Below are 22320 nucleotides of genomic sequence, written 5' to 3'. Positions count from 1 at the left end.
GTTTCACTCCACGCTGATCCACTCCGATTCCGTCATCTCGGGGTCAGCTGTACGCAGGCTCGGAGGTGGGGGCCGCGCAGATACCACTGAGCTCGTGCGACCATTACGGCTCCTGTCTGGACTGCGTGCTGGCCAGAGACCCCTACTGCGGCTGGGACCTGGCTGCTGAACGGTGCGCAGCCATAAGCAGCGTTCACCCAGACGCACACAGGTGAGGATGCCAGGTAAAGGTATCAGCGCTTCAGAGGACGGTCGCACGCTGCTGCTGGTCCCAACAAGAAACGCGAGGCGGCATTTTCAGGTGGAGGTGTGGGGGTAGGGAGCTGGCCAAGTTCTCTCATGTGGGTTACGCTGACTGTGCTGTACGCCTCTAGCGAGAAAGCAAACGTTTTGGACGTTATATCAAACAATTTTCTTTCTCGCTCCCAGTCAGGTGATTCAAAGCCTCAGAGACGGGAACGCTACCCGCTGCCCTCCACTGGGTATGTGACGAGATGGAGTTTCATATTCTGCGACAAGTTCCGTAGAGAAATTTTTTTTCATCTTAAACCTAGAATAAACAGGCCCGTTACCACTGAATGTTCCTGCCTGCATTTTCGTTGTTCATTGCAGGCAGCGGGAAGGCTGCGAACGTCTCTTTCCTCCCGGGCTTCAGCGTCAAACTGCTGTGCCAGCCAGGGTCCAACCTGGCCCAGCTGCAGTGGCACGTAGACGGACACCCAATCGTCAACTCCAACACCCACCACATTCACCGCGACGGCCTGATCATCCTCAACGCCTCGGCCTCGGCCGTCGGCCGCTACACCTGCACCTCCGTGGAGTCCTCCCGCGGCAGAGACTACGTCACCCAGAACGTCGTGTACGAGCTGAGTCCGCGCGCTGGTCCGGGCGGTGCCTCGGGGGAGACGATGTCACGCACACAGGGACGACAGCACAACCTGCTGGTCCTGGTGGTGATGGTTGTTCTCCTGTCATTAACACTAGCAGCGTTAGTGCTATGGAACTTCCACAAAGGGTACTTTGCCTTACCGGAGCGCTGCAGGCAGGAACAGAGACAGTCTCGCGCCCTGGAACCACTGCAGGCTGTGGGCAGAACACCACCAGCACCCAGGGAGAGCAGCAACAGCAACCACAACAGGAGCGTTGACTGCTCGAATACCGAGGAGAAAGACCACTTGAACCAAGCCCATAGGTAGACGAGGCATTCCAATTCCGTGTAAAACGCCTCATTCTGAGTAACCACCCCCTGCGCCGCGCATAACACATTTATGGACAAGCGCGATGGACAAATTTGATTACAATTTTGCGGCAAATAACCACAACTTGACGGCAACGACAGCAGCAATATTTCTGCATGATTCCGCTTTCATAAAACGGGGCGCAGAAACACGATCGTCGAGTCTTTGCGGGGTACGACAGCCCTCTGAAAGGCACACGTATCTAGACTCCCCCGACCTTGGCTTTGGAAACACGTGCCCTGTTCCAACCTGTGGCGGGCGAGGCCACTGAGCCTGGCCCCGGGCTGCCTTGGCAGTGCCAACAGCACATGAACAAACGCACCAAGCCTCCAGCACTCCCGGCTTCAGTCATGCAAGCGCTAACCTTTTTAACCTTCTAACAGTGCAATTTAAGGGCCCTTTTAGACTGATTTATTTTAAGGTTGCAAGAAACTGAATTTTTAACATTGTAATTGCTGTGTTTTGTACAAAGCTTGAATGAAATTTACTTTGTTAAGAAATAAATAATTTAAAAATGCAGTACTTTGTCTAAACCAACTGGCATTCAGTCACAGTAGAACAGATTAAGAAAAGATATATTTTATTTTTTTTAAAAATGGAAAAAAAGCAAGCTTTGGGAGAGAGTAGCTGGATCAGGTCAAACAATATAAGCAATATTTAAACAATAGCTAAGGGAAATGTACAGTCAGCACATGGGGCGGGGTTTGCTCCAACAATCTTATATTCTGTGACTGGCAGCACCAGCTCACGTGTATTCTTCCATTCACACCACTGAATGGATCAATCATACACGGGGATGTTTCGAGAGAGTTTTGGGTCACTCCTACAATCAATACACACCAGTACAGGCTGAAATCATTCAATAATTGTTTTCCCAAAGTTCTGACTTGTTCCCGATTTGTAGGCGTTTTATGACCGAACAGCGTTCTCAAAGCTTCAAAACCCTGCATCCAACAACAGACTAGACACATACGTCGACGGAGGACATCACTAAAGGCCCAGCGGCCCGGCCCGGCCGTCCAGCCTGCTCTACCTCCTGTAGCGGTAGCGCTTGAAGTGGAACCACAGCTGGAAGATGCCGTTGGCGAACTGGCACCGGAAGCCGTGGCGGTGCGAATACTCCCACTCACGGTTGACGATCTTGAAGGCGATGTCCTCGTAGGGCGGCCCCGCGTGGAAACGCAGGACGCCGAAGTCCTTGTTGTCGGGGCTGGGCTCCAGGAAGTACTGCGGCGTCGAGCGCTTGTTGATCAGGTCCGGGTAGAAGATGTTGAACTTGTAGCCCTGCACGATCTTGGGCGGCGGGTTGTCGAAGTCGTAGTGAGTCTGGTTGTACTTGTTCCACTCGAAGCCCGTGTGCACGCGGTTGAAGAAGCGCGGCTTGCGCGGCCGGTACTTGTCCGCCCACAGGTACATCTTGCCGGTGACCGGGAGCTCGACGCTGAACTGGGCCTCATCGCCACCCATGCCCTCCTTGGCCCGTCGCACAAACGCATCCTCCGCGCTCTCACTAGCATCACCTGGAGGGGAGGGGAGGGGAACAGAGAAAGAACATTTTTTTTACCCCAAGTGAAGAAATAGTAAATGCCAAACTCCTTCCAAAAGTCAGACTTCCAAGGATCGGGCTGTATGTCTGTGATAATACACACTCCCTCACCACATTCTCATGATTTCATACTAGTTTATACTCAACACAAGGCTATTTGGCCGTGATTTCGAGACGCAAAGAAAAGCACAAATAATGTATATGTGGTTGGCACACAGCGCGCGTGCACGTTTGCCACACCCACCCGTGACCTGCAGCTGTCTGCGAGCGAGGACGAGGCGCTGCAGGTCATCCTCGGCGTCGATGGTGTGGGTGTCCAGCGGCAGCTCGGACGGCTGCAACAGGGTGGGGCTGTAGCGGCCCGAGTCGTACTCGGCCTGGCTCTGCTGGATCAGGTCCTCCTCGGTCAGTACCGCCTCCACGGCACCGCCCTCCTCGCCCTCCTCCGACGCCCTGGGAGGAGGGGACAGGCTCGCCGACGGCCCCTCGGCTCCTCCGCCCGCCGTCCGGCCACTTTCGTCAACCCTGTTCTCCTTCGTCTCCGCCCCCTCCGCGACGGCTTCAGAGGGAGAACTGGCAGACGGCTCCGCCTCTTGTGCACTACAGGCGGGGGGAAAAATACAAGAGAAGGGAAAATGGCTCGTGTTACATTAGTTTAGCGACACCACTGTTTTTTCCTGAACCTCTCCATCATAGCCCTCTGGCCAGACTGGCAGCACAGAAGGGCATTTATACAGCTGTTACCTCCCCCGTTAACATTAATTTACCACTTCTTAGCATTCAGAATTTTGTGTTTTACAACAATGTAAATAATGTTAGTTGAGGGAACCTTAATGTGAAGTGGAACTTAAACAAATAATAAGTGAAATTAGTAGAAGTAGTTAATGTCAAGTAGAGGGGAGCTAGAGTTTTGGCCAAAATGAAAGCACACAGCTTTGAGTAAACCCCGCCGTCGTTAGTAGGAACTCACGTCGTCTCCTCGCTCTCTGGCTCCTCCTTGATGATGGGGAAGAGCGGCTCACTCTCCACTCCCTGTTCCTGCTTCAGCTTATACAGCTTCAGCCTGAGCACGTCCTGGTGCCTCTCCCGTAGTCTGTACGGCAACAGGAGCCAAGCGGGAGAGCAGAGTCATATGCACGGGCCTCACTGGCCCAAGACTATTACAAATACCATATGCATTTATGCATATACATAATCATCGTATAAAGCTAGTGAATCTGGTAAAGTGCACTTTAAAACATTTTGAAATGTAACTAGCAGTACATCTACACCCCTAAATTACAGGTTAAATTAACCAATGGAAATGTACTCCGTTTATGTGCATGCCAATAAACTGCGTATTGCCATGAAAAAAAAAATCACATCATAACAGCAATCCTGAAACGGGCGTAATCCAAGGACACGTTCAGTGTGAACTAGTGAAGGGGGTGGGCAGGGTTGAGAGGCTTCGCGCATGCGTACCTGGCCCGCGCCATGTAGACGCGCACCTGCTGGAGAAGGCTCTCCCAGTAGCCCACGTCCAGGTTGGAGCCGCCGGCCTGGATCTTACCCTCGATGTTCACGTGCAGCGCCTGGAGCTGGCTGTAGGTCTTGCCCTTGAAGACGCACTGCACATCCTTGCTCACCGACGTGTTGATGCCCTCGCGGCGGTCCCCTGCTCGCGAGACCAGGCGCACCGGTGTTATAACGGTAGGGCAAGGTGCTAGCAACACCAAGGTCATGGGTTCGGTGCCCAAATCGTGTATAAAATGTATAAATTGGAATAGTTTGCTTCTGTGAGTCGCTCATCTGCCAAATGCTGGAAATATACATGAAACCTTCTTCTGGAAACATTAAGAGTAGCCTACATGATTTCTTCAAATCAGGATGGCAAATTATTTTTATGACTTTCTGGTATTTGAGGTTTGCTAAAATAACCAGTGGACGAGCAAAGATGAACATTATAATTTTATCAGCCCTTTGAGTAGCTTGACAACACTAGACAAAAGGAAGGAAAGGGTCAGATAAAGGCGTGCGTCAGTACCTGGCCCCTTCCCCGACGCTTCCAGCTTCCGGAGTTTGTTGATTTCATCTTCTGTGATTGTGGTCATGTCCCTCCAGAAATCCACATTCTTTCCCTGTTCCAGCTCCATATAGACCTACAACACACAAACCCAAATCAGGGTGCAGGCGTTTAAACCATGGAGTCTAACTACACATACACATTACAGACGACAAATGCAAAATATTTATACCTTTCCTACAAGTCAAATGTCCATTGTACACAAAAATACTGTCAGAATAATGTCAAAATAATGTCTTCTACACAACACGGTGAAAGCAAGCCAGAAGAAAAAGAAAACATCCCAGATAAACCACAACACTAAACAGACCGCAACGTGAAGGAGCTACAGATGTTGCCACCAAGGCACACACCTTGATGTCCTCCAGCAGGTCATCCATGTCAGTGACAGTGAGACCGTTCAGGAAGGTGTAGGGCTCATGCATCTCCACGGCCAGGTCGTCGTCCTCTGCGCTGATGTACTTGGCCAGCAGGTCGATGGGCTTGGCCCGGCCGTCCCGGATGCGGATCTTCGACCTGCGCAGGTACAGCAGCGAGACACAGATAGACAGCAAGATCATCGCAGGTGTGTGTAAACCAGCAAAAAGCAACAAGAGGCCCCTGACTCTTGTGGGCCCCTGTTCGATCCCTGGACCGGGAAAGTCTAGTGGGCTTTGCTCCTTGGGGCAGTGGTAGCCCCCAAGTGGTTACAACTACGGGCCATCGGCTAGAAGGTTATGGCTCTGTATGGACTTTCACTCTCTCAGCTACAGGGGTGCTGCACAATGGCTGACCCTGCGTGCAGACAGAACAACATCCAGTGGCTGGAGAAAGTATGTGTGAAGATGTGTGCCCTCACCGTAGCTTGGCCTGATGGAGGTGAAAGTTGTCCTCTTGCTCTGCCCAGGTTTTAAAATGCTCCGCCTCCTTCTCTCTCTGCAGCATCTCCAGCTCTTGCTCACGCATGGCCTTCTCCCTCTCTCGCTCCAGACGCAACTGTTTCACCTAAATACCCACACCCACGTTTTACCCTTTCTGAAACTACAACCAAGAGGCTTACGCAGCAGAACTGATTCGGCATGCGGCGTAACCACTAAAACATGCACGCGTTTACCTTCTGCAGTTCCCTGCGGTTGTCCTCTTGGATGCGTTTGTTTCTCTCCTTCAGCTCCTTCTCTCCCAAATGCCCTATTCCCTTCTTCTCAAGAGCCTACAGGACACACACACACACACACACACACAAAATCAGGACTTTCCTCAAGACGTTTTCAAGTATCCTTAGACAAACGTCTCGCAGCTTCTCTTATATGAAGAAGAAACCGGTGGCTTGACTGCATAAGCAATTTATAAGCCAACCATGGTGTAGTTGATCCACTTACTTTCTGCCATTTGAAGGTTCCCAGGAGGTTGTTATCCCCAAATGGGTTATCGGCGTTGGTGTAGCCCATGTACTCTTCGCTCCATCCCATCTTCTCCCTCTTCTTCCTCTCTTTCGCTTCTTTCTTGGCCAAGCGGCGAGCTCGCTTCTCCTCCGGAGTCTCTAGAGCCTTCATCAGCTCCTTCTGTCTCCTCCGCTCCTCTCTGACGGACCTGGGGCCCTGCCCACTTTCGCTGTTCTCCCGATCAGAGCCGGACGACCCAGACGAGGCCGATAAGCCTGACCGCGACCTCCTCCGCCCCCCGGTCCTGTCTCGCTCGCCTCCCGCTCTGCTCCTGTCCCTCCATCTGTCGCGATCCCTCTCCCTCTCCTCGCTGCGCCGGCATCTTCCTCTGCTTCTCCCCTTCTCCCTATCGTCCCGCTCTCTGCCGGGGCTCCTGCTCCGGCGCTCCACACTCCTCCGCCGTTTCGACCTCTCTCCGTCATCACCGTCCAACGAGTTCCGTCGCTCGGCAACAGAGCGCGCGCTGGAACGAGAAGAGCTCCGGCTTCGTCTCCGTTCTCCCTTTTCATTCATCCGACTCTTCTTCTTGTGTTTATCCTCTCTTTGGTCATCGGGTGACGAGCTGATTGGACAGACGGGTGTTACGAGAAAAGCGCTAGCCAGCTACCGGCGTCACAGTAAATGAGTTAGCTAGCCTAGCTAGCCAAAATTAGCATGACGATTGTACACAAAGCACATTTGGTCTTTTATCGTGTTGAAAAGCGTTAGCTACATACCTGTTTCTGCCTTTAGATCTCCCACCTGGCTTGTGGTCTCCCGTACCCGGCTTTCCACAGTCGGAATCGCTGGAATGTGCGTTTGTTATGCCTTGAGGCCGACTGGGCCCCGGGGAACGGGCACTGCTCCTTGAACTACCGCTTTCTGACCGAGCTCGTCTTCGAGAACCTTTCACAGGCGATCGGTTTCGACCATGCCTGTCTTCCGGAGACCGTGATCTGGCCGTTCTGGTTTTATTTCTTTCTCTTTCTCTTTCCCTAGAACGGGACCGCGTCCTGGACCGCCGATGCTTTTTAGATCCCATGTCCGAGCGACTTTACGTTGAGGTCCTGATCGAACCGAGACGCGTAAATAGCTAGTCAACAACTGTAAGATAAATAAGATATATTATATCGTAGCTTTGGTTTTTACAATTAGACAAATAACAGTTGTCGTCTTCGTTCAAGCGACAAACAAAAAAAATCCATTTGCATTTATTCTAATATTTTATTACATTTATAGGAATGTAAGCTGGCGATGTTTGGAGCAGCCCTTTTGAGGTCCTTCCTTAGTAGAGCCCAGTGACGCCTTACTTAATGGTGCCTACATATAAAATATAAATCTAAAAAACAGTTGGCTATTGTAGGGGTTCTGCAATTAACATGTAAACAAATAAAGCGAGAGTAGTAACATTTAGATTACTAAGGAATTATCTACAGATTCGCTAGATTAGCTATAGATTACCCAGTCTAACAAGATGTTGATACCAAATGTGAAGCCGATTCTGAGTGTTATCGTTTAAAACAACAAATGAAATATAAAAATAAAAATAATAAATAAAAACAAAAATAAAAAAAACCACCTAGCTGTGTGTTTTAATGTTGTGATTAGTTTTTGTTGTTAGAAAAAACACCGTAGAATTAACAAATTACGATTTTAGTTTTAAACTTTTGACTGGTGGGCCTGATACTAAATAACATTAAAAGTGTGTGTGTGTGTGTGTGTGTGTGTGTGTGTGTATAAACTTTTAAATTATTTTTATTCACTAATGTCACCTATTTTGTAATTATTGTTGGTTTTTGATACTTTTTGTTGGTTTTTTTTTGTTGTTGTTTGTTTGTTTTGGTTTTTGGTTTTTTGGTTTTTTTTGCAATTTTTCTTGTTGTAATGCTTTGGCAATATTCTTCCCATAACAGTTATGCCAGTAAGGTACTTTGAATCTTGAACTAATCAGTTACAATAAGCTTAGTTGTTAAGGTACTTGACTTATAATCGGAAAGTTCCTAGTTCACGCCCCGCCAGTAAAGCAGCGCCTATAACCCTCAATTGCTCCAGTTGTACTCACTCATAATTGTAAGTCGCTTTGGATAAAAGCATCAGCTAAATGCCATAAAATTTAAACGCATACACCTCACTCAGCGGCTTCGGATGGTTTCCATAGTAATCGAAGTTATGTAATACACGTATTCTGACCGTTAAAGGCAAGACGCTAACCTAGCTAGACGTCGATGAAACACTAACATACGTTATATTTGATGTAGTTATGTCATATAAAGTATTCTATGTAGGCTTTTAACTAACTTTTCAACGAGAGTTTTTTTCTCTCGAAGGAGCTAGGAGCCACAGTCAAAAAGGGGTGTTCGCTAGCTAGCAAGATAACATTAGCTAATTAGGGGAGATGACTGAGAGACATCACAGACGTGGGCAGGCAAGTTAGGTTATGTGTGTCCTTCATTTTCATGCAGGTATTTCGTATACATAATAAACATAAGTTTCGGATCAAAGAACTGAAGTGGACATTGGTGATCTAGAGGAAAGCAAACAGCCACAACCAAGCAGCACGACCAAAGTTTACGAAATTGTTGGTTCAAGTCAGTTATTGTAAGCTGTAATGGTGAATTGTGAAAAGGGAGAAGGTTGGAATTTGCAGCTATTTAATAGAGAATTGTATTTGTTGGGGAAAAAAAAAAAACTTTTAAAAGCACATAACCGAAGATGAACTAGACGCACAAGTAAGAGTGCTGAATGCAGCACCACTATTAAAGGTACTCCTCACTGTACTCAAGATAATGTGCCATAGACTTTTAAATGTTCAGCTGTTTATTTGTGTTGTATGTCCAGTGTTATGACAGGGAGGATAGGAGCAACCTAGCTTTGGAGAACAGTGATGATGATTTGGATAATAGGGATATTCAGGTCTTGAACCCACCCCAGAGAAAGGAGGACCAGTTTTCACACTATGGAGTCAAGCAACTGGATAGGAGCTTCCCCATGAAACTAAAGCGAATCAAGGACCAGATTAAGAGCTTGAAGGTGGCTAGTGCTATCAATGACACATAATTTATTGCATCTTTTATAGACCAAGTGATTTGTGGAATTTACTTTAACTTCAAATAATCAAATAAGAGTGTAAGTCTGTATCTAATGTTTTTATTTATTTATATTTTTTTTGTGCCATTTTTCACAAAGTTTCTTCTCAACCATGATGTTTAAATGCAGTTGTCTAGGAGGGCCTCACAAAGGTGTCGTTACGATGGCAAGATGTTGTGCCCCACTGAATGTGATTGCACAGTTTCTGTCAGCCCCAGCCACAGGAAGTACAGCCAGAAACCCCGACCTCATCGGCTCATGTCCAGACAAGCCAATGATGTTAACTACATTCCATTAGAGGCCTCCTCTTCCCCTACAGAGGACCATGTTGAGAGCTTCTCTTCAGATAAAATTGGAGATGTCAGAAAAATGAGCAAACAGGCCAAAGATAAATCCAAGGGAAGACTTCACTCCCTCACCAGTGCCCTGTGTGGACTACTGGCAAGTTATTCATTCAGTTAGTCTTAAGATGCTTTTGTTTATTCTTTAATCTAAACCACAGTAGATTAGATTTGTAGTTAAGAGTATTTATTTCTTTCTGTTTTTTCTCAATAAAGAGCACCGTGAGAGACCAAGCTGCAGAATCATCAGACGGGCAGCACTTGTCTTCCGATTGAGGAATGCAGACAAACTGAAATCTTTATCATATTGCAAATTTCCTTTTCAAAATGTTAATGTGACTTGAATAATTCTATTGACTTTTAGTTGCTAAACATAAATGTTCATATAATAATGATGGAGATATTGTGCTTGTATTAGCAGCCCAAGGGTCCCAAATATTACAGGCCTGTGCCAAGAAGGCCTAGTAGTCAAATGGCCATTACAGTTATTTATGTATTGTCTTTATCTTATATCTGATTTATATCTAATTTTTAATATTTCTTGGTGCAGCTTCTCTCAAGTAGCACAAGAGGTCATATCTTTACCAAAATGTAAAAAGTGGTTGTTTAGTTAGGCAACATGAAATTGATGGCATTCAAATACGAACAACAGAAAACGAAAAAAATCGTTTTATTTCCGGTGAAATCTGCTTATCAAACGTGCTGAAGATAAAAAGTAGCATAAAATCTAACAGATCTGCAGGTACGCGCTAATCAAAAACCTCATTCAATAACCAATATAATCAAACATAATGCATCACCAATACGTGGATGTGCAGTATTGAAAGCAGTGTGAACGAAATATCCATACAAAGTAAACAGTAAGTAAGACAGTCTGAAATGCGTTTTAGTACAGGAATAAAGCGTTTCAAAGTGTTGGTATTTTGCACAGCCGGCGTCCCGTAGATGTCGGTAACGAGGTACAGCGGTGAAAATAAGTTTTGTTTGTTTTACTGGTACGATTGCTTTATTTCTGACTATATTTGAATGAATTTATTTATACTTGAATTTCAAAAATATATTCGTTGCACAGTTCTATTTATGGACATGTGTCGTATTTTTAACCCGTTAGCTGGAAGAGTTCATGCTAACGCCGAGTTTAGCTGACTATAGTTAGCACTCAGATAACCTAACCTTAGCTAATGTAGATAAGCTAGGTTAGTTTGCTGAAGTAACTCAGTTTCTTTCGTAACTAGACGTTTATGAGCGATCTTTTAAAAGTCGTACTTTGTAACTGCGGTTATTGTCTTTCTTCGGTGTGAAATATCTGCTACATTGACCGGTAAACGTAGCCAGCTTTGCTGACACTACTTGGCTAGAAATTACTGAAGTAGATGGCGCAATGTTTATTTGTTGATGGTGATTGCTGTAGTTAGTTGGCTAGGTGAGCTATCGTTTAACAGATTAGCAATGTTACGTAAGAAGGCTTTCTTTTCGTCAAGGCTTATAGTTGGCTAGCTAACTGACCAGACACGGTTTATGATTGTCCTAGTACGGTTTGTTCCTTTTCCACCTAAGTAAAATTAACTTAATATAGCTATGTGTAACGTTTACCCACTAGCTTTTGTTTTGGACATCGTAGCTACACCGTTGTCACCATCACATAATTGCATGTAAACACCCCCTCGGTTAGTGATGTTTAGAGACAATATTGTAGTTAAGGATTTTGGTTTAATAGTCTAGGACGAACTACTTCTTAACATACTACTTTGCTTCTCATTCTTCCCATTCTGTGTTTTCATGGTCATAGTAATTTCTGCAGACTTGATTTTGGTTGCTTAATTGTGTACATGTAGACGCAACTCTTTGTGTGCAAGTTGGGAGCCATGGGCAACACCAGTGACCGAGTGTCCGGTGACCGCCACGGGGCAAAGGCCCATCGTTCAGACAGTGGTGGGAGCCACAAAGACCATGAACCTAGCAAGATGGTGGACAGCACAGATGACCCAAACATCTTCAACACTCATGGCCCTGACTCAAAGGTATGAAAAATACTACAACCCCTAATATTCACCAATGGTAATGGGTCGCAGGGGTTTAATAGGTCGTAACACCTATGGCTATGGCTCATGTCAGTCATGGGGGGGGGGGGGGGGGGGGATGCCGTCACAAACGTCCATGCAGAGTAATAAAGCATTTGTGTTATTCCAGGCTTCAGGGGAGAAGGATTTCCCTCCGGACCTAGATGACTTGGTAAAGACGGGCCCACAGGCACGCCCCACAGTGATCCGATGGGGGGGTGGGGGGAAAGAGGTCTATATTTCCGGCTCCTTCAACAACTGGAGTACCAAGATCCCACTCAATAAAAGGTAGCCTGTCTAAAATCCATCTAGACCTGAATTAAATTGGCAGAAAAGTTGCTTTATCAATCTAGCCCCAAGAGTATTGTGTTGTGCAAACATTTTTTAATTTTTGCAAATTGAGAAATAATGTGTCCTGTAAAATTGAATAATAGCAATGTTTCATGTGGTTAAATCAGTAAAACATTGATCCGTTTATACTATTGTTTTGGTTGTGTTTTTTCCTGCCACACACAAGCCATAATGACTTTGTTGCAATCCTGGAATTACCTGAGGGGGAGCATCAGTACAAGTTCTTTGTTGATGGACAGTGGGTGCATGACCCTTCTGAGGTAAATCACACAACTCAAATTCATAATACACAGTTCAATATTATCTCTATAACATCAGTCCGTAAATATGCAGGTATAAGGAAATGTACAATCTATTTGAAAACCGTGTATAAATGAAAAAACAAAATCTGGGAATTTTGCATACAACACATGACAGTTTGTGAGTTGGAAGTCTAAAAGTGAGCTGCTCTGGTCTGCAGCCAGTGGTGACCAGTCAGATGGGGACCATCAATAACCTGATCCAGGTGAAGAAATCGGACTTTGAGGTGTTTGATGCGCTGCAGGTGGACTCGCTTGAGTGCTCCGACTCCTCTGGTAAGAGCCTGTGATGTCATTGACTGGTCTGTACACCATGCAGTAACGAATTTAAGGACGTTGCAGTGACCACGTAGGGACGCTGTCACTGCGACTGCTGTTCAGCAAGTTTAAAACATTAAGTCTTGACTTCCGGCCTGTAGAATTTCCTTTGTCACAGCGTTAATGTTCTTGAATGTCAGTTGCCATTTACCCAGTGGGCTGCATGGTGTTTAACACCAGTCAGGTTTACTCTCCTCAAGTACACAATGACTTAACATCCCAAGACAGGTGGAAAGAGAAGGTTGTCATTTGCCATCTGTTTTGAATGCGATGTAATTCCCTCTTTAGACTTGTCCAGCTCCCCGCCGGGTCCGTACGGACAGGAAGTGTACGTGTTCCGACCAGAGGAGCGCTTCAAGGCCCCACCCATCCTCCCACCCCACCTCCTCCAAGTCATCCTGAACAAAGACACGAACATATCAGTGAGTTTGTCCCGCACCAGTGATTGGAGGTTTCGTTTACATGTAATTTTGATGAGGCTGAAACTGAGAATCTCACTCTGATCCGTCTGTAGTGTGATCCAGCTCTGCTGCCTGAACCCAACCACGTGATGCTCAACCATCTGTATGCACTCTCAATAAAGGTATAGGGCAATACACCCAGCTGTCCTAGTATGCATAAAAGCAAAGTGACTGATCTGTCTGCACGTCTTTCTTCCTCTCTCCGTCTTTCTGTGCCACTCTTTTTTTTGCCTCCCTCTTTCTGTAGGATGGTGTGATGGTCCTCAGTGCGACTCACAGATATAAGAAGAAGTATGTCACCTCTCTGCTGTACAAGCCCATCTAGAGCTCGATGCCTGGCTACAGTCTGGGCAGCACACTTCCACTGTGCTACCGCCCTGCCCACGTTACAATACTGACTCGGTTCACAGCAGTTCTGACTTCAGCCCTCATTCGCCAAGGAAGCTTAAGGAGTGTGTGCGTGCGAGCATTGTCTGCGTGCGCCGTCTTCCTGCACACCCCCATCCCCCAGCGCAGCTTTCCTGAAACGGGTTGTGTATTTTAAGGCTGACTGAAACCCACAGGAACACTGGCATGTTTAGATTTACATCCTCAGAAATGCGTTCACAGGTTAATTCGTGAGATTTTTACAACGCGTGTCTTTTTAATTGCTTTTTACGGTTTGCGTTTATTTAAATAAGCAGGTATTGCATTATAGTGTCTGCTTGGAGAACAGTGGCTTTCTGGATGAGATTTTCTTAAGTAGCAGGGTTAAAGGTTGAAAGATAGAGGGTCGAAGGCTGAAGGTCGTGTAAGTTTCAAGGCTTTTATAGTAAGTTATAGCAAGTTAAGGCTTTTATATTTCTCCAAGAATGGTTTCATTCTGGGTCGTGCTGTTCAAGCAAAAAAAATAGGAGTAAACTGCAGTTCATCAATCACTGAAACGCTATTAGAAGTTTATTAGGGCTAACTGTATTGGTGATGATTGTGTTTGGCAGGCATCTGCATGCCCTTCCACTGCAATCACCTGAGCACTTTAACTACGTTTTCACTGTGAGGAGTTCAGCCAGAGAGCTTTCTGTTCATTTATGCAGTAGACAAACCTTGGACTATAAGCTCTGGCTGGACAAAGCAATTTCAGTACAATGGCTTTCAGTTACGACTGAAATGTTATTTATTTGTGTGTATTGTGGTTGCTGTTATTTATGCAAAATCTTGGTTTACTGTGTATACCATCATAGTGTGATCATGGTTTGTTGGTGGTTATCCTGGATTTGATGTCTTTAGTAGATGTGTGAGAACCTACTTAAAGGTTAATGGTTTAATAGGTCAAAAAAGAGGTTCTTGGTAATCTATACTAAATTCAGTGCAGTTTTTAAGGCTGACATTTTGCTCAGCAGTTTGTGGTGTTTTAAACTGCCAGCACTGTCATGCTTTTTTTCATATACATTAGTATGAATTTGGGTTGAAATTGATTTGCTCCAAAGATGTAGCAGAAATGTGTATTCAGAGTATCCCAAAAGAAACAAATAAAATTTTACCATTGTGATGTGGCAATGGTGTGATGTGGCAATGGCTTTTGAACTATGGTTCTCTCAACCAGCGCAATCTCTCTTGTTGAGCTATGCCTTTTATGGAATTGACTGCAAATTAAAAAAAAGGAATACATACTGATGTTGATCATTTGTTTCTGAATGAGGACCCTGTGTCCTGTGCCTTCCTGTGTGCCTCTGCAATGTATTGGCGATCTGATTGATAGATTTGGGGACTTTAGGACTCAATACATCAATCCTGACTGGCAGTGAATATCTTGGGGTTCAGCCTAGCAATAAAGTTGCCAACTCAGTAACATGCATTCATGCTTATTAGAACTCAGGTACAGAGGTTTAGCATTAAGCAGAATAACTTCAGCTATAGCATAGGTTCCTGCAACCAGAGACTAGGAATGGAGCTACTCCATTGTCCTGGAATTTACAAATATTAAAGTAGTTTTCATTTTCCAGAGGAGGATGGGGGCCCCCCTTTGAGTCATGGTTCCTCTCTAGGTTTCTTCCTTATCATCTGGGGAGTTTTTCCTGGCCATTGTTTTCCTTGGCTTGCTCACTGGGGGCTTGGACTTGGACGTTTGTGAAGCTGCTTTGTGATCACATCTGTTGTGAAAACTGCTATTTAAATCAATTTAGATTTTTTTTTTCATTGTAGCTTTGAAACTACAGCAAAAACACTGTAAAGTTTAATAACAATAAAACCTTAACAACCATTCTAATTTAAGTCCCTCTACAACATACTAGCACAATATGCTGTAAGACAGACTCCAGTGGATCAGTGACCTTTTATTGCATCACACAAATACATTAGTTTCCACAGCAACAAATCAGAATTCAGTCAGTATATACATATCATACAGTTCTTGGAACCACCAGGTCACATTTCCATGCTGGTGGTTACAGGTCTGTCCGCCTGACACTGGGCTTTGCTTATGCTCACCGAATTGTCTTGCACTCTAATTTACACTTTCGGTAATGGCTTGCCTTTGGTATTCTTCACATCTTTTTAAATCAAATCCTTAGCTGATTCACAAAATCCCAGAAGCTGAAGCAGTTAAGCCAAAAGTTGATCTATCTCAGGAATGGTTTTCTGGCTGTAGTTATCCGATTACCTGGGGGAAAACAGCTCCATCCCATTCCACTTTTGAAATGCTTCTCCAATTTGTTTTTGGCAAAATACTCATTGGTCTGGTATTTTTGTTATTAACAAAACAATCCTGATCCAAATAGTTCAGAGGGCAAACAAGGCCAGATGTGGCTCTGAAACATGCCACAATCTATGACTAACCATAAGCTTAAAGATTGTATTTTTATTTTTTGCTGCTGATAACTAACTTGAACTTTAGTTTTTTTCTGGCATAAAAGTGGGCAGTGCAATATATTCTGAAGCTTTATATCCGGGGGGGGGGTATGAAAAAACACTACGTTACAATCCCCTAAGGATCATGGTACAAGGCATCTTAGTCTTGCTTTAGTATAGTCTACACACTAGTTGCTAGCAATATGTACACGGAAGCATTTATTTGCGGACAGACAAGATCAAAAAGTTGAAAGTAGCAGAACAGTTGAAAATGAAGGATTAACACTGATTAAATGTCTTGGCATTGCACAGCTACCCAGATACTGAACCTTTGCATATACAGCACATGTTTAACATAGTGAACAACACAATGACACTGCATCAAATAGCAGGTTATATACAGCACTGGGGGAAGGAGGAACAAAGCAGATATGGAACAGCAGAAACCTACGAGCAGCTAGCAAGTAACTCCTCAAACTGTGACTGGGTACTTAATCGTGGCATCAGTAGGTTAATATTGGTCCCACCAGGTCCTTGCCAAAGTTTGTCACTGTTTCACTGGACATAGAGAAAGTTATGATGCTTTTGAACTCAGGAGGATAACGCTGTATGCTATACCGCTCAATGCCCAATTTCTCAAACGTTTTTATGTCCTCAACATCTGGAGACCTCTGGCCCAAAAATACTTTGTGGTCCAATCACCGTTTCTATATACTCATATGAGCATTAAAAAGAAAATATATGTGCTTATACGACCCAGCTATTAAGCACTAACAATATTTCCAACTTGAATCACAATATGCCTGAAATGTCACCTCCATTTAAGAATTCCAAATAAGTTGTTGAAATGGCACTATATGAGGGTTTCAAGCTAAGCATTTCCAAAAGATATTCAGAAAGCATTTCAGAAAGACCAACTCCTTGATTAATGGCACGAACGAGGTGAAAATGAAAGTAGTTCAAACTTTGGCAAGTATTGGCGAGTTTCACCAAACAACATAAAGGCGCTGTTTTCATTTTCTACCTCCAGCATGCAAATACTGTCCATGAACATCAGTAGTTTTAAAGGATGATAAATAATCGTAATACTAGCCATAATATTGCACCGACGGTCTTTCAGCTTCAGAAAAAAATACATACTCAGTTCCACTGTTGATGAAAACTGGCACAACTGCATTGAGTAACCAATATTTTATTGCACATGCTCATGTGAACCTCTAGGGAGCGCTAAAGCTCCGGTGAGGAGCAGCCAAGCTCTGGGACTCTATCAGCAGCGATTTTTACACTACTGTGACCTTACCATACCAAAACCATCAAAGCACAGTGTTTTCTGCTCACTGTGCTCAGAGCTAGAAGGCTTTCAGGGGAGGCACCGGTTAGGTCCGAGCTCCGAGGAGCCTGAAGAACGGCTTTGTCAAACAGCCGCTCACAAAAACGTGTAGCTTTTAATGTTTCTTTGCCTAAAATCCCTGAGTTTCTCAAGGGGATTCGCTGGCAGTCAGTTGCAAAAAAAAAGCTTTATCTTAAATGGCAAACTGCTGCACCGAAAGAGTGTAATTTGTCTCCAGTGGCAGCAGTTATCTTTTAGGCAATGGTTCGGTATGTGTTGTACGCGGATCATTAACGTGCACGCGTCTTCTCATGAACGCGGAACTAACATGCAACCACACTTTTGCACCGTCCACGAGTTGCCACGGCGAGGAAAAACATTCTATGGCGACCAGGACGCACACAACAACACCCGCAAAGCTTCTTCCATTGCAGAAGGCAAAACTACAGGTTGACTGAGTCTTTTTTTTTTTTTTCTACTGAGGTAAGGAGCAGATCGGAAAGGAGAAGAAGGAGCTGAGGAGAGGAGAGGATAAGGCAGGGAGCTGGAGAAGATGCGTCTGGTCTTGGCTGGTTTAGGAGGTTGCTTGAAGAAGGCACTCCCTGACCTGCTTCACAGCGACCTTTCGATTGGCTGTACTCCCCGTGGCCTCGGGGTTCATGCCACCCCAATCAGAAGCCCTTGGGTAGGCATCTTTGAGGACTTTACCTGGACAGGGAACAAGAGAAAATCTGGAGTAAACGTGAACGTGGCAGCAGATTTAACGCTTATCCGGGTAAAGGCCATCATCCTGTTAAAAGAAGACACCACATGTCAAATCATGCGCTAATATCTGGCTTTAGTTTTCATGAAACGTGTGACCACCAGTCGATTAGTCTGTTAATACTGGTGATTTGCTTTGCGTTTTATGGATGCACAAGACGGTTAGAAAGAATGGAGATGGTGGATGGGGACTGTCTGTAATTAATGTTGTATTATATTGAAAAATGTTTTTAAAAGACATTATCATATCAGATTTTCAGTAAATTGAAGGCCATGCATCCCCACTAACAAGTGAAATGTAAATGTAGGTATTGCTTTGTTTCCATTCTTCATATTTGTGACTCTGTCCCTCTCTTTACTCATCAAGAGAGCCCTTCTTTCCTAACCTTTCCTCTGTCATAAGGTCTGTAATTATTTAGGTCATAATCTCACCAGGATTTTTTTTTTGACCAAGCAAACGTGGCAAACGGCCAGCTAATTTTAGTAATTCATTTTATGCCATTTTAACCACAGAGTAAAATGAAAAACAGTATGGGAGCTCATGGAGGGTTTGGGACAGAGCTGATAGGAAGAGGAAGTGATCTCATGGGAAAAGCGACGAGGTCAGAGGCAGCGCAAGCAGAGGCGGAGGGGCGCGCACAGCACGGCACAGACCGGACCGTTACCGTGGCAAGAGGAGGAAGAGGAGGAGCTTAAAGAGGAAATCCTGAGCTCGTTCTTCTGGAATCACCCAGAGAGAGAGAAACACAGAGACAGAGCAAGAGGGAAAAAAGCAAGAAAAGGCAGAAGGGAGGAGTAAGAGACAACACAGAGTGAGGACAGGAGACAACGAGGCCTCACAGTGGTGAATGAGCTGGAGATAACCCCTCACCTCCAGATTGGCCCTGGCTTTTTTCAGCACGTCTCGGGTCCTGGACACTGGTTTGGAAAGAGAAGGACTAATTACTCAAGGAGACTCGCCTCATGCTTCCCAGTTCTCAGGAGCCATGCTGACACCATTCACTGAAATACAGCCATGAGTGCGCTTTGGCGATGGTGACTGCGTTGTGGCGGCAAAGTCACCAGCAGCTGAAGTTCAAATGCGTGTCAGTGCTGACGCACAATGCGTGTCAGTGCTGACGCACAATGCGTGTCAGTGCTGACGCACAATGCGTGTCAGTGCTGACGTACAATGCGTGTCAGTGCTTCTTAGTGTACAGCGATGGGAATGAGGACACTGACGCTGGTTGACGATGAAGGTCTCCATGCTCTCTTTGGAGCGGTTGGTGGTCCTCAGCCTCTGTATGGTGCTCTGAAGGACCTCCTCCTGCTCCACTATCTTCAAACGCAGAGAACGTATCTCCTCCCTCATCGACTGCTCCTGCACACACGTGCGTCGTCAGTCGCGGTGGTTAGCGGACCAAGCTTCCGTCTGTTATACCCTAACGTACGCAATTGCCTGGAATCCTTTTTTTTAGCCTCCTCCCCCCAAAAAAATATACGTGCAGGCAGTCTGAGGAGAACCACCGACCTTCTGGAGGAGGTGGGCGGGGCCATCGCTGCTGGGCAGTGCCGCCCTCCAGAACATCTTGAGCAGAGAGACCGCCTCCTCCAGTATCTGGCCCAGAGTCTTCGTGTTGGCTAGCAGAGTCCTCACGCTGGCATAGTCCAGAGACTGGGGGGTGGTTGGCGAGAGGGAGAGAGAGAAAGAGAGCGAGACATGGTGGGGCACTAAAGATCTGCTCTCTTCAAAACAAGCTTCTAAAAAAGTGGAATTGTTAGAATGACAACAATAATAAAAATAATCTTTATTCTTCTGCCAGTTTTCATTTTGATTCTAAAATCAATTTGTTTTAGATATAATAGGTTAAACAAAGTTTATATGATAAAGTGCCTGAATGAAATAACATTGCTACAAATCAAGAGATATGAAACTTTCTGGAGTGCCAGTTCCAAAACTCCTAATCTAGTTCATCCTGGCTCGGCATGCCAACTGGCATGCTGCGGGCAGCACCGGGGCAGCGGCTGACCGGAGGGTGGGGCGGCCTGCTCACCTGGCCAGCGTTGACCTCCATCGCGGCGGTGTTCATGCATGTCTGCAGCGTGGCCTCCATCCGTTGCACGAGGCCCCTGCCCTCCAGGACCTGCTGCTGCAGGGCGCTGAAGTCATCCACGTGCCCGATGGTGTGGCGCCCGTTCCGGCTGGCGAAGGAACCGTCCGGGGCCTCGCCCTCCAGCTCTGCGTGAGGCTCCAGTGAGTCTGAACGAGAAAGAGAGGGGAGGAGAAAGAGCAATGAAGAGACGGAGAGAGAGAAAAGGAAGAGAGAGAGAGAGAGGTAACAAAATTATAATATAATGTTGTAAATAAAACGAAGCTAGTACAGTGCTATTCTCTGCAGGATCTCTGTACGGAAAGTGCATGCAAAACAGTTTGGTTATTTGGAGCCACTTGTTACGATTGAGTATATTAAATATGGAGTTTTTTACTTATAAAACATAATTGCGCTAATTCGGTCCATCTCAGTTCATGCGTGCAGAAGCATTACTGACTCTAAGAAGAAGGTGAATGCTGTTAGCAGTGAGCGCACGCACACACCATTGGCGGCGAGAGAGATCTCCTCGAGCTCAGCGTAGGGGGAGTACGGTGGTCCCGCAGGGAACGGACCGACGTCCCTCACAGGAGGGGAGGGGGATGGGTCTGCACAACACACCCGGCATGCAGGTTAACACACCACGTGCGCGCACACACATACGTGTGTGTGTGTGTGTGTGTGTGTGTGTGTGTGTGTGTGTGTGTGTGTGTGTGTGTGTATGTGTATGTATGTATGTATGTGTATATATATATATATATATATCTCACACCTAGTGAGATCAGGTAGGTGTGCACAGGGCAAAGTCACCACAACACTTCTTAAACTCAGCGGGACGTCCATTACACACAACGGAAATCACGTGCCGTTACGCTGCCTGATACGATTCATTTCCACCTATCAAGCCTGACTGTAAAACGGGCAGCCCTAACCGACTCAGTGTGTTCCCATCGTGTGGGCCTCACCGTGCAGCAGCTGTCTCCTGTAGAGGGCGTTGCGCAGCGGGCTGGCGGGGACGAGGGCCGTGGGCCGGGGCTCCGCTCCCGCCAGCTGTCCTGGTAGCTGCGGCCTCGGGGCTCGCGCCTCCAGCAGCAGCCCTGCCAGCTCGCCCACGCCAGGACCGCACAGGTACGGCGGCTCGGAGGCGCGGCCTGGGGCGGAGTGGGCGGAGTGGGCGGGGCGGGACGGACGGCGTGGGGACAGAGGCGGGAGGGAGAGATGGAGAATAAAAAGAGAAAGGCAGAGATGCAAGAGGTTGAGGAACAAGAGGCGCGAGACGAGAGATGATGTAGAATGGGCACGTTTTGATCCTTGTCTAAATACTAATAAAGTATCCAGTGCAGATGAATGCAAGGTGTTTCTGCTAAAGACAATGGTGAATGTACATAAACTGATCAGACGTTGTAAGGGTTAATACATCTGAATGCATTTACCTGAATTGGTTGAGGTATACCAAAAGTACGCAGTTGCAGCATCTCACCTGTGAGGGCGCTCTTGTTTCCTGCACACACACGGTCGTACAGCTGCAGCTCACACTGCAGAGAGTGTAACAGCTGCCTGCTCTCAGATAACTGCTGCTGGAGCAGACTGACCTCGTGCTGCAACCTGCACACACACACACACACACACACACACACACACAGCAGATACACGTACACACAAACATACAAACATACATGAAGGCACACGCCAACGTACACACACGAAAATGCAATGCATTTGCTGTTGAAAATGACACCCCCCCCGCCCCCGATACACACAACGAGCACTGCAGAACAGCTGACAGCAAATCTGAAATTCACAGAGCAGCCTGCACGTGCGTGTCTGCTAGTCCTGATTCAGTCAGGGGGGATCTCGCGATGGCAGACTATCTTACTTGTTGCTGTGCTCCTGATTGCTCTGTCTCTCCTGCCGGAGTTGCTGGATCTGCTCACAGCTGTGGGCCTGCACCCTCCTCAGCTCCTCCTTCCACTGCTCCGCCTCTAACTCCGCCTGCTTCAGTCGGGCACGCCCAGTCAGCACTGCCTCCTGTAACTGCTCCACCTCCTTATTACTGTCTGAAGAGAAAACAGAAGAGAGCAGTATGAACATAGAGGAATAATAAAGGATTATATATTCATACACTATTATATATTCATGTTAATCTGCATTCGTTCTATATATACAAATT

General features: G+C 46.1%; 4 protein-coding genes across 13 annotated transcripts in view; 2 read left to right on the top strand and 2 right to left on the bottom strand.

The window, feature by feature from the left end:
- The window catches only part of sema4e (semaphorin 4e), a 10794-nt gene extending 9035 nt beyond the window's left edge, over window positions 1–1759 (top strand). For both annotated transcript variants that reach the window (XM_035528284.1, XM_035528285.1), the window contains exons 13-15: window positions 48–211; window positions 430–482; window positions 613–1759. In XM_035528284.1, the coding sequence (XP_035384177.1) occupies window positions 48–211; window positions 430–482; window positions 613–1196 (801 nt within the window). In that variant the 3' untranslated portion in view covers window positions 1197–1759. The remainder of the gene's footprint in view (window positions 1–47; window positions 212–429; window positions 483–612) is intronic.
- Window positions 1760–1801: 42 nt separating this feature from the next.
- Window positions 1802–7552, bottom strand: cactin. The gene is made up of 10 exons (XM_027032852.2): window positions 6984–7552; window positions 6205–6829; window positions 5940–6035; window positions 5685–5830; window positions 5200–5362; window positions 4808–4922; window positions 4246–4438; window positions 3755–3877; window positions 3029–3384; window positions 1802–2758 (listed from the first exon to the last, which is right to left on the bottom strand). The coding sequence occupies exons 1-10, from the start codon at window positions 7286–7288 to the stop codon at window positions 2268–2270; spliced, it is 2613 nt and encodes an 870-aa protein (XP_026888653.2). The 5' UTR covers window positions 7289–7552; the 3' UTR covers window positions 1802–2267.
- A 3022-nt stretch (window positions 7553–10574) lies between these two features.
- prkab2 (protein kinase, AMP-activated, beta 2 non-catalytic subunit) lies at window positions 10575–15402 on the top strand. Of its 4 annotated transcripts, none has more exons than XM_027032853.2 (8): window positions 10575–10669; window positions 11510–11695; window positions 11865–12022; window positions 12252–12345; window positions 12546–12660; window positions 12991–13124; window positions 13217–13285; window positions 13411–15402. In XM_027032853.2, the coding sequence occupies exons 2-8, from the start codon at window positions 11540–11542 to the stop codon at window positions 13486–13488; spliced, it is 804 nt and encodes a 267-aa protein (XP_026888654.1). In that variant the 5' UTR covers window positions 10575–10669; window positions 11510–11539; the 3' UTR covers window positions 13489–15402. The 4 variants fall into 4 exon arrangements, with proteins under 4 accessions (XP_026888654.1, XP_026888656.1, XP_026888658.1 ...); XM_027032855.2 differs by having other exon boundaries at window positions 10581–10669; window positions 11531–11695; XM_027032857.2 differs by lacking the exon at window positions 10575–10669 and adding an exon at window positions 10797–10995 and having other exon boundaries at window positions 11531–11695.
- A 60-nt stretch (window positions 15403–15462) lies between these two features.
- LOC113592098 (myomegalin-like) overlaps window positions 15463–22320 on the bottom strand; it is a 50584-nt gene continuing 43726 nt past the window's right edge. For 4 of the 6 annotated variants that reach the window (XM_035528126.1, XM_035528123.1, XM_035528121.1 and 1 more), the window contains 10 exons: window positions 22027–22207; window positions 21631–21755; window positions 21116–21301; window positions 20657–20758; window positions 20115–20320; window positions 19592–19735; window positions 19303–19441; window positions 18953–18999; window positions 18747–18801; window positions 15463–18027 (listed from right to left, as the gene is read on the bottom strand). In XM_035528126.1, the coding sequence (XP_035384019.1) occupies window positions 17894–18027; window positions 18747–18801; window positions 18953–18999; window positions 19303–19441; window positions 19592–19735; window positions 20115–20320; window positions 20657–20758; window positions 21116–21301; window positions 21631–21755; window positions 22027–22207 (1319 nt within the window). In that variant the 3' untranslated portion in view covers window positions 15463–17893. The remainder of the gene's footprint in view (window positions 18028–18746; window positions 18802–18952; window positions 19000–19302; window positions 19442–19591; window positions 19736–20114; window positions 20321–20656; window positions 20759–21115; window positions 21302–21630; window positions 21756–22026; window positions 22208–22320) is intronic. The other 2 variants (XM_035528125.1, XM_035528124.1) reach the window with 2 other exon arrangements.

The sequence above is a fragment of the Electrophorus electricus genome, chromosome 7, assembly GCF_013358815.1.
Source record: "Electrophorus electricus isolate fEleEle1 chromosome 7, fEleEle1.pri, whole genome shotgun sequence".
Lineage (NCBI taxonomy): Eukaryota > Metazoa > Chordata > Actinopteri > Gymnotiformes > Gymnotidae > Electrophorus > Electrophorus electricus.
The sequence above is the reverse complement of the archived record's forward strand: the minus strand, read 5'-3'. Positions and strand labels throughout refer to the sequence as shown.

What these genes read in the sequence shown, in the direction of transcription:
- prkab2 (XM_027032853.2), top strand. Translation starts at nt 11,540, where the DNA reads ATGGGCAACACCAGTGACCGAGTGTCCGGTGACCGCCACGGGGCAAAG. An exon ending in GGGTGCATGACCCTTCTGAG is followed by an intron (nt 12,346 to 12,545) that starts GTAAATCACACA and finishes TCTGGTCTGCAG; the next exon opens with CCAGTGGTGACCAGTCAGAT. An exon ending in ACAAAGACACGAACATATCA is followed by an intron (nt 13,125 to 13,216) that starts GTGAGTTTGTCC and finishes ATCCGTCTGTAG; the next exon opens with TGTGATCCAGCTCTGCTGCC.
- cactin (XM_027032852.2), bottom strand. Translation starts at nt 7,288, where the DNA reads ATGGGATCTAAAAAGCATCGGCGGTCCAGGACGCGGTCCCGTTCTAGG. An exon ending in CTCCATCAGGCCAAGCTACG is followed by an intron (nt 5,363 to 5,684) that starts GTGAGGGCACAC and finishes GTACCTGCGCAG; the next exon opens with GTCGAAGATCCGCATCCGGG. An exon ending in GTCTACATGGCGCGGGCCAG is followed by an intron (nt 3,878 to 4,245) that starts GTACGCATGCGC and finishes GTTGCCGTACAG; the next exon opens with ACTACGGGAGAGGCACCAGG.